The sequence below is a fragment of the Diabrotica virgifera genome, chromosome 1 (genome assembly GCF_917563875.1).
Source record: "Diabrotica virgifera virgifera chromosome 1, PGI_DIABVI_V3a".
Classification (NCBI taxonomy): Eukaryota; Metazoa; Arthropoda; class Insecta; order Coleoptera; family Chrysomelidae; genus Diabrotica; species Diabrotica virgifera.
Window position 1 is genome coordinate 200,244,610 of NC_065443.1, and position 11,644 is coordinate 200,256,253.

Sequence of the window (11,644 nt, forward strand, 5' to 3'; positions counted from 1 at the left end):
ATTTTAGTATTCATTAAACTGAAATTAAATAAGGTACTGTTATAACGTAACCAGTAAAATGGTACAGTATGTTTTTTTAAAAATAAAATTTAATAATTAATATAATATACAGTTTTTGAGGGAAACGCTCAGGGGAATATTCAATTATCCAACATTGAATATTACCCAATAGATTTTAGTATCCATCAAACTAAAAATATTGGAGGGATAAATTTAAATTAATCGGGTATCTGGAGACCTTGGTACTGTACATGGACCATACCAAAGGAGCGATTGAAACCATGTTGGCACGAACGCAGTAGCCCATAACCCACGGTTAAACCACGACAGCGCTCCTCAGAGACGATAATCCTATGGTGCCATGGACCCCCCGACGCCATACCCTGGAGACCATCTACCATTGAAGGAAGATCCAGTGGTACGAATGTACATCTGCACCAAAGCTCAGGCCCACAAAAAAAAATAATAACAAAGGGGACAATGCATCTGGCATATTCAGATATGCATTGTTGAAGAATTCTGTCTTCAGAAATTCTTCTTCGGAAGTACAACGACTTCCTTTGCAAGACAACATACTATACACATAGTATGAAGTCTAATTTATAATTATTAAAGTCAAATCAAATAAGTATATACGTTAAAGGCAAATACATAAAGTAAGGCAAATATATAAAATAGAGATAATATCTCAAATAAAGGAATAGTCAAAATGAAGACTGTCAAAAGAAAATGTTGAATGAATCTCAAAAAATATACCAAGTACTCTGAATAGGTTGAGTACCTAAAGTCAGGTAATAATAATAATAATAATCACATAACAATATGAGTAAAAGCATATAAATAATAAAATGCAAATGTAATTATTGATAAACACCTCAAAAAAATGTACTAACTGTACTGATATGTCAAATATGACTAAGTTCTACACAAAAGAGTTACAGTAACTGCATAAAACAAGGCCTAAAAGACTAAAAGTAGGTTAGTAATGAAAGAAAGATAATGATACATAATAAATGTTATTCTCACTAAATATAAACCAGGGATCTACACAAAAGAGTAAAATACTGCATAAATATAGTTTACAAAAAATAGAAGAAAACAAGTGAAAGTAGGTATACTACAATCATACTTCAAAGCGCCACAATTCTACACCAGATTTCTAAAAGTAGATATGCATAGAATTGTTTTAACTCCAAAAGAAATAAGAAAAAACACATCATCCTTAAAAAAATATATAAACAGGTTTAACTGTATATCAACTGTCTCGAAGACAAAAAAAAGGAACACAGATTCATATGATCTGGCCCATAATATCCTCAGGATATCATGTATCCTAGGAAAATAAAAACACTAGGTGTCTATGCAGCAACATATATGCCATAAACAACTTACAAGTGCCGGATGAGGCTTTTAATTGTATCAAAATCAAAAAAATTACCCAAGGTAAAATAATACCAATCTAAACAAGGGTATTGTCAAATGAAAAAGGTTAATATGTTTATCATAATCAGACAAAATGCTATAATATAAAGATATACAATAAGAAATATTGCTTTACCATATTAAACAAAATTATTGAGACTCATCATCACTAGAATCAGTAACATTCAACTTAATATCTTGCACATGAAAATTGCCAAGGTCTTTACCATCTAGATCCTTAAGATTATATACCAAAGGAGATAAAACTTTATTTATAATACATGGAATAAATTTGGGAGCTAATTTAGCAGAAAAATCATCCACAGCTTTTGAAAGAATGGTATTTTTCTTCCAGACTTTATCACCTACATGAAATCTTACATCACGTCTACGAAGATTGTAGCGTTTAGTGTTGATATTGTAAGAGTGACGTATTCTTTTCTGAACTTCATCAAAGATAGGAGACATATTCTCTAAAGGCTTGGGATCGAACAATTTATTATTGATGTTAACAATATTATTAGATGTTTCTTTAATAGCACCAAAGAATGAACCATCAACAGGAATGTTTCTAGCAAACGTCAAAAATGAAGGAGAAAATTGAGTTACTTCATGTTTAGCTAGACGAATGGCTTGGGCTATTTTAAAAATTTCCTTGTCCCAATCTTTATGATCGTCTTGGATGAAAGATCTGATTGCAGTAACAATCGTTTTATTAACTCGTTCAGTAGGGTTAATCTGAGGGAAGTATCTAGCATTATACCAAATTTTTTGTACCTTGTATTTTTCCATCAAAGTTTTAAAATCATTGGAAACAAATTGTTTTCCATTATCAACTGCAAAGATTTGCGGTACACCAAAAATTAGAAAAACTTGATTTTCAATAAACTTGACAATAGCTTTAGAAGTAGCATTAGCCAAAGGATGTACAAACATAAACTTTGTAAACCAGTCAACAACAACTAAAAGAAAACGATTTCCACTTTTAGATCTAGGATACGGACCAAGTAAATCAGCAGATAAAAATTGAAAAGGAAAATTAATATCACGATATTGTCCCATAAAACCAGCTGGAGGTAAGTTACTAGGCTTACAAGAAGCACAAACTTTACATTTATGAACATAGTTCACAACAAAAGATCTCATTTTAGGCCAGTAATAAAGTTCTGATATCCTAGAAAGGGTTTTAAAGACACCTAAATGAGCAGCTGTAGGATCATCATGATACATATGTAAAATTTCCTTCCTATGTGGAGCAGGAACAAAAATTTTCCATTCTGGAGTAGATTCAGAAAATTTAGATTTAGAAAAAACATGTTTATAAAGAACATTATCTTGAACCTTAAAAGCAGGATATAAATCAGGATTATCTGTAACTTTTGCTATCATATTTTTATACCAAGCATCTGTTTTTAAATCAGACAAATTCAATAGAGAAACTTGAGATGCTTCAGGAATTCTTGAAAGAGAGTCAGCTACTACATTCAAAGAACCACTACTATGAACAACAGTAAATTTGTGACAAGACAGTTTCATTATCCATCTAGCAATTCTAGGAGAAGGATTCTTCATGTTATATAACCACTGCAATGAGGAGTGATCTGTAATCACAGTAAAGTCATCACTACCCTCAATATAGCATCTAAATTTTTCAATTGAAAGCAAAATTGCTAATAATTCTTTCTCAGTAGTTGTGTACTTTCGCTGAGCTCTAGTTAAAGTTTTGCTGAAGTAAGCAATAGGATGTTCTAATCCATCATCCTTTTGAAATAAAACACCACCCACACCAGTGTCACTTGCATCACAAGCAAGATAGAAATGCTTGGAAAAATCAGGACTTGCAAGAACAGGAGCTGTTGTAAGAACCTGTTTAATTTTATGAAAAGCTTCATCAGCTTCAGGAGTCCAAGTAATAGGTTGACCTTTCTTCCTGCCTTTCAATAAGTCAGAAATGGGACTGCAAATAGTAGCAAAATTGTTTAAAAACCTACGGTAATAACCAATTAAGCCAATCAACCTACGTATCTGGGTTGTATTTGTGGGTACAGGATATTCCAAAATAGACTGGACCTTACCAGGATCAGTTCTTAACCCTTGATCATCCACTACAAATCCAAGGAATTGCAATGAAGATCTGCAAAACTGGCATTTCTCAAAATTGACAGTGAGATTTGCACCTTTCAAACGTTTGAATAGCATCTTCAAAGTTTTGACATGAGTATCAAAATCTGGAGTTACAACGATAATATCATCAAGATAATAAAAAATATAAGGTTCTAATAAAGGACCTATAACAGAGTCCATGACTACACATAGCTTGTGCGCTATTATTAAGACCGAAAGGTAAAACATTAAAACAAAATAAACCTCTATTTTGCACAGAAAAAGCAGTTTTCAATTTCGATTCTTCATCTAAAGGAATTTGATAAAAAGCCTGTTTAAGATCAATAGAAGATATGAACTTAGCATCTCTTACTTTAGAAATAATTGTGTCAATTAAAGGCATAGGATAACTATCAGGAACTGTAATTGAATTAAGTTTCCTACCATCAAAGCAAACTCGATGTGAACCATCTTTCTTTGGTACGAGCCACAATGGCGAAGACCACGGTGTACTAATAGTTAAGGGCTCTATAACTTTGAGTTTAAGCATCTCATCAACTCCAGCATTCAAAACCTTCTGCATAGCAGGAGATAATGGATACTGTCTCTGTTTAATAGGTTTAGCATTGCCAGTATCTATATGATGTGTATACAGATGAGTTCTGCCAATAGAATCTGTAGGACCTATTTCTTTAAAAAGTTTAACAACAGAATTAAGTTGAGATTGCTGAATATCAGAAAGATTTTCAGAACTAATGATAGTATTAACTACAAAAGTAGAAAAATTTGTTGCCGTAAAAGAAAAATCAGAGAAGTCCAAAGAGAGTTGAAACGACTGAATAAAATCCATACCTAATATCATTTTATGTGAAATAGAAGGAACTACTAACACTTTAAGTGATTGAGTTTTATTCAATAAAGTAACAGGTAACCAAACATATCCTAAAGTACTCTGTATGTTTCCATCAGCAGTAGTGAGTTGAATTGAAACATCATAATTAAGATTTAAATTAAGCTTTTTAAGTAAAAATAGAGAAGGAGAACCAATTATGCTGACATTACTACCATTATCAAGGAGTGCAGAAATTGTTTCATTACCTATAGAAACAGAAATATATGGTCTATTATCATTATTATGAATATCTAATAAAGGACCGGAATTGAAATGTACTTTTGAATTAGATAAATCACTAGAAGAAACAGAAGTACTAGAAGAAGGTAAAATTTCAGATTGTACTGAAGAAAAAGTAGAAGTAGATTTAGATGGAAGTGGTTTAGAAATGTTTACTGATTTTTGTTCGACCCTTTTTGAAAAGTTTTTCCCGGAATATTCTTGCCTTTGCTCGATGTTCCTGGGACAGACGTTTGACTGCTTTGAGGCATGCTGTCTGTCGAAGCGTGTCCTCGCTGGTCGTTTTTTGAGCACCTCATGCATTCCGCAATAGTTACATCCTTCGAGCCACAACCGAAACAAAACGTTCTCTTGGGTTTTCTACAGACATGGAAATTGTGTCCTTTCACATCACAATTCCAACAAGTTGGGGTTGAACGAAGGGATTCTACAGAAAATTTGCTGCGTGAGGAAATTGCCAAAGCAGATTCAAACTTCTTACAATACTTTGTAAGCTCAGCAACTGACTTAACATCTTGGAAAGCAAGAGCTTTAACATATTCAGGAAGAAGACCATTGATAATTTCATCCACCTTTTCAATATCCGAAATAGATTTGGACGACCGGAGCATCAAAGATTCCATATGGGAAATATATGCAGAAACTGGTTGTCGTGAAAACTGTTTTGTGGAACGTATTTGTTCCCATAAATCTCTTTCATAGTTATAAGGCAAATAAGTCTCTTTTAAAGAAGCAACTAGATTAGCCCATGAATTAAATTTCTTTTGAGAGAAATTATTATGCCATCAAGTAAAAGCAGCACCTTCAAACAAATCACATGCAGAGATGAATAAATCTTCATCTGTGCAGTTCCTTGAAAATTTAAAAATTTCAATCTGTTCCAGAAAAGGGATTAAAGGTTGTTTACCAGAAAATTTTTTGATACCCCATTTATACACAGGAACAGGTTTGGAAGGTGATGTTGAAGATTCCGAACAATTAAGATTAACTCTAGTAGATGTCATGGGTTGGTCTAGATCAGGTTGTTCTACAATATTACATAAAGTACGCTCTAACTTTAACAAATCGAAGCGGATAGCTTTCTTCAACCTTTCTTCTTCTTCGGAAGATGACCGCAAACGAGAAATCCTACCAGACAAATGTTGGAGACGAGAATTGAAGGTTTTATATAGAGTATCAGACTTTGTTCCTGTAAATTCAGATATGAGAATCTGAAGTTCAGTATAAGAGGCTAAAGCTTGTTTATAATCAACCTCAAAAGACAAAGGGACCGAAATATCTGAAAAACTGCGGCTACTAGTCTCCTGAGAAAGAAGACCAGTAAGAACTGTACGTTTTTATTCAATATCATCAGGAGCAGAGACATCTCTAATGTGAAGCTCATATGTCAATTCATTTGTGGTAAGATGTGCAGGTTTCATGTTGAAGAAAAAAAAATTTAATAAAAATCAAAGAAAGAATTAAAAGTACACTATCCACAAAAACTGGTTAAGTTGAAAAAAAGAACAGACCATTTAACTCACTATAAAAGTACCATTATAAGAATGAGGAAAAAAAATTATGTAAAAAAGCAACAATGTATTAAATGCAAATTAAATATGCTGAAATATAAGATATATTATAAAAATGGTAATACTCTTTACCCCAAACATTTGAAAAATGGTTAAATATATAGAAAATGCTCAAAAAGTATCAAAAATTTGCAAATACTAAGATGTACTGCAAAACATGAATATAATATTAAAACAGTATTTATTAATGCTTTATTATTTGCTACCGAACTACAAATCCACAGCTCAAATCCTTGAGTAAGACAATTCAAGTTGGGCGCCAAAAGTGAGGCGACAAACTACCCCAGATAATTGAAATAATATTCGAGAATAATATTTCAATCAACTACGATAGCTATCGTCTACCCTAGACTAGCTCAATCTCCCAAGTTGTGAGTCCACCTTGTCCTGATCAAAAACATGAACAATGAAAATGCAGAATGGAGCAAATAAAACAATAATATTTAACTAATCATATTTATTTTTCATAAAAGACATAATTAAAGTATCAAAAAAAATAATTTACAAGACCTTGCCGAAACTTTACAGATCAGAGATTATACTTATCGATGGCACTTGGTATCTGTCTGCGGGTTCTTGGTGTCTTGCTGTTGTTCTGCAACGGGCTCTGGCGACGTGGATGTTCTGGCCACCAGGCCTACAGGTGTTGGATGGTTGTTAGGAGTCTAGTTACTGCTGCACTGATGTATCGCCGGCGACATTAGGGGCTCCAGTTTCGGGGAGTCTCCCACGAGGTGAAGGGTTGATCAGTTTTTGCAATATGTCCAGAAAACTAGAATACATACAGGTACATTAGACACCAAGAATAAATGAAAGATATCCTTGCCATTCCAAGAAATAATCCAGAAATGTTGCAGAAAGGCAAGGTTATACAAAATGAATAGTATTAAATAATGTTAGTAGGTAGTTAAATAGTTGTGGATTACTACACACATATGAAGATAATAGATAATATAAAAATTTTACCATGTGGTACAATAAAAAGTACGAAAAGTAAGGTTAGATAGGAACATAAAAAAGATTACGGATATAGGCTTAGAAAAATGTGTACATTTATATTTAAACACTTACCCCAATTAAGAACGTCTGTTTGAAAATGTGGCTATGAGGCCAGACATTTGCCTTAAGTAGATTTTAGAATTAAAATAAAAAATATTCTTCATTTTGACAAAGAGAAAGGGTTTGACTTGACATTGACAGAGTTCGTGAGTGGGGGCTTAAAATTTGAAACGAGAAACGACAGTGCGAAGTCACTGTCATGAACCACAGAACGATTGAATAAGAATGTGAATGCTGAGATAGAACAAGAATGTTGAGATATGCCTATAAATACCGAAAGAGGGCGCCAACCAATTTTTAACGGGAAAAAAGGTAAAACAAATAGAAGAGGATTATTATTAAAGAATTATTAAAGAAAATAGAATAAAATAATTATTTGAAAATAAAATAGCAAAGATGTGACGTTTGTAACGTTACAACGATTTGTAATTAAAGTAATCGCTTCCACTGTGTTCTGGTGATTGAATCATAATATGTTTTCCGTCCATAACTCCTGTACATTGTGGAAAATTCCATAGATTATTAAACTGTGTTGCCACTACTTTCCACTCTTCAGCAGTTCCAGGCATCTATAAAAAAATATATTTTTAGGATTCTGGGTCGGAAGAAGTTGAGGCAGAAATCTCCCAAAATCAAAATCTGTTACCAAATGAGGGAAATACAAGTAATACAATAGTCCCACCATCATCGGATTCAAAACCACCGAATTCACAACCAGGTCCGTCGACAGCGCCTTGTATTGGGAAAAAAACTAAATGTTCAAAAAGGAAGGTTTCAACTGGTGACCAAAGGCAAGAGGAAGCTTACAACGTATTGAAAGAACTTCAAGCTAAGAAAAATCGCCATAAATACAGTGCCTTTGGGGAGCATGTTGCAATGAAAATGGAAGCTTTAAAATCAAGCTATGCTCAAAATGTGGTGGAGCATGAAATATCAAATATTTTGTTTCAAGCAAGTATCGGAAAATATGGCTATCCTGCTACTGGACATTCTGGACAAATGACTCCAATTTCAACACATTCATCAAGTTCCAGTTTTCCCATACATCCACCTCTTTCATCACCAGATGACACATCATCACTCACATCACACTACAATCAACTACTATCACCACAATATGTATCATCCCCTTCACCACAATACATACCACAAGTGACAGAATCTCAAACAGTACCTGAACTACACTCGCCACAATATGCATTACCATCTTCATCACAATACATCCCACAACAAACACAGGATATACCACTCACAGATTCACAAACAGAACAGGAAACAAGTTTGGCTGCATCTAGTATTCTGCTGGAAGCTATAAATACTGCTAATATATTAGACTAATAATGTGTACCCCATGATGTTTCATATGATTTGCATTAAAATAGTTTCTTAAATAAAAACTTTCTAAATGCGTTTTCAGTTATTTTTGGAAACGAATCGAACCTGACCCCAGGGAACAAAAATTGAATATTTTACCAAACTTGCTCTGCTAAAGAAACCGTCAAAAATATTTATAATAATAGAATACACTTACTTTTATTTGATCGCCAAGAACTTCACATATTGCTATACATACTTCTGGTACAATTTTTGAAATCGCTTGCTTTGAAATCCTAAATAAATGCATTAATGAAGTGTAGGAATCTCTGGTAGCCAAAAATCTTAAAGTAATTAGTAGGCGTTCGGTAGGTGTGATGGCTTTTCTAATATTAGTGTCATTTTTTGTAATTTTTGGTCCAACAAGATTGAGCAACCACTCAAAATCGGAATCAGTCATACGGAGAAAGTTTCTTATTTGTCCGTCTTCAATACGTCCTGCTAACAAATCATCTTTTCTCAAAGCATTTATTAACTCAATTCCTCCATGTGTGTTTCTTCCTATGAGGCTTGGTCGTACCCAATATTTATGTTTTCGTTTCTTTTTTTACTCAAAATAATAAATGATGCAGCTGCTAAGATAATATCGTCATCAATCGACCCCATTTTGTCAACACAATAGTCTTGATGGAGACTGCCAGTTGCCAACTAACATGTTTCCTGAATTATTGTTGACAACTTTATGTTTAGATGTGGACAACGATAAAAAACAAAAGTTGGTGACTTCGGAAGAGTTGCAAACACAAAAGTTGCCAACTTTTCAGTGGATACGCGCCTTTACGTTTTTTCTGTTTTGATGTACGGCTGTGAAAGTTGGACAATGGACTCTGAAACAGAAAAAATAATCGATGCCTTTGAGATATATAGACCGGTACTGTGAATGCCATGGGCAGAAAAAGTTACTAACCATGAGGTATTTCGCGCATGAGTAAACAAAAATAACTACTAAGGGAGATAATCAAAAAGAGGAACATACAATACTTGGGTCATTTGTTGAGAGGTGAAAGGTGAAAGATATTATTTACTCCAAATCATATTGGAAGATAAAGCACAGTGCAAAAGATCAGTAGGAAGATGTTAGCACTCATGGCAGAAAAGCCTGAGGAGATAGTTTGACCGCTCATCTGCAGAAATGTTTCGTGTGATGGCGGTACCTTTTCTTCGTTTTCTCTTTCTATATCAGTTTGTGGATCTCGTGTATTAGTTCATCCCCATGTTCTGCTTCACTTTCTGAGCTACGACGTTCACTGTAGTTAACTCTTTATCGGATTATATTTCCTTTTTGTTTATAATGAGATCGCCCTTTTTATTTTTACGTTGTGTTGTTTTAGGTTGGTATCTTTTTCTTATGTAATTTACATTTCCATATAATTTCCTGGTTCATATATCTTATTTGTTTCTTCTATACCTTGTAGTTGTTATTCAGAAAAAGTTCTCTTCTTCGTTCTAAGTATTTGTTGCTATATCCGTCTCTTGTCATTATAGTCCTCCATTGCTGCTCTTTTTATACATACATATTTGCATTTTTCTATATGCTTTGTTTTTAATTTTGGTGGCGTTATGCATTATATATCATACCACTAATTTCTTATTCTTGCCTGTTGCTCCATACCTATTACTTCCTGCAATGTCGATTACATTACATCTGTTATTTTGTTCCACTATTCGTTTATATTATATTGGCAGGTACATTTTGAAGGAGTTCTATTAGCCATTTGTCCAGGTTGGTCGAAATGGTATCGACATTATTAGGGTCTATAAGTTCATTAACGTTATAGTCTGGATTGATTATCGGAGAATAGGCCATTTTTGGGAAAAGTTATTTACCAGCAATTTTATTGCTGGAATCGAATTATAAGATCCTATATATTAATAATATAGGTATGCAAAGTCCTCAGATAGTGTGCTACTTTTTTTATAAACAAAATGGCGCCCGAAAATCGTGTTTTTTTTTCAATTATTGCTCTAGAACTCCGAAGATTTTAACTTTACAACAAAAACACTCAAATAAAAATTCACCGTGATTAAATTCTGCATAGAGACGTGTTTTTCTCGATCTGCTCCGACGAAAATTTTCCTCGGAAAATGCGGGTTTTCCCAACAAAATATTTAATTTTCAAATAAAGTTTTAGATAAGTAATTATTTACCAATAATTAAATAATTTGGTGACTTAAAAGCCTTCTTGGTTTAGATTATAGTTCCAGAAGCTAATGAAAATTAAACGAATATTTTAGCAACAATTCAATTGTTAATTAATAATTTACGGTCGCAATAATAACCAAAATAATTATGATACACTGATCAAACTTTGAAATCTTATAAAGATGAGATGCCTATTTAACATTTTGTCGACAAAATATAAATGTTTTATTTTTTTGCATAATCTTTAAATGTTTAAAAAAAATTATTATAAACAAATTAACGTTTCTCAGAAAGTTTTTATTATATTATAATTTAAAAAAATAGCTAAAATGCGCATTTCAAATATCTTGAAAATGAATGCTTTACAACTTTTTTGCAACCATTTGCAAAAAAGTTATGAAACAGCAAAATAAACATACGATTACTACGGTGTTAATATTTTTTTTAATTCTTTCAAAGTGAGTTTAAAGTACAAGCTAATTATTTATAAAACAATATCGATTATCAGCTTAATGGTTATATTTTAATTAAAGATTATAAATATATTTTTTTGTAATTTACACGCGCGAAAGTAGAATAATACAGTACCGTAGCTACCCGCCCACATACACAACTCGCGCGAGTTTAAGCGTGTCAGTCGCTTCGAGTGAACATTTTATCTCCGGCTCTGTATCAAGCCTACTTTCGCGCTAAATATTACAAAAAAAAAGTATTTTTAATCTTTGATTAAAATATAACCATTGCACTAATTTTTGACATTCTTTGTGAGTAATTAGATGGTACCATAGACTCACTTTTAAGCTTTGAAACAATTAAAACAAATTATAAACAATGGAGATA

The 11,644-nt window shown here is 32.9% G+C and overlaps 1 protein-coding gene across 1 annotated transcript; it reads right to left on the reverse strand.

Annotated features, from left to right (window-relative positions):
- Positions 1 to 7,700: 7,700 nt before the first annotated feature.
- Positions 7,701 to 9,061, reverse strand: LOC126892742 (uncharacterized). Its single transcript, XM_050662392.1, has 2 exons — positions 8,819 to 9,061; positions 7,701 to 7,856 (listed from the first exon to the last, which is right to left on the reverse strand). The coding sequence occupies exons 1-2, from the start codon at positions 9,059 to 9,061 to the stop codon at positions 7,701 to 7,703; spliced, it is 399 nt and encodes a 132-aa protein (XP_050518349.1).
- Positions 9,062 to 11,644: the final 2,583 nt, after the last annotated feature.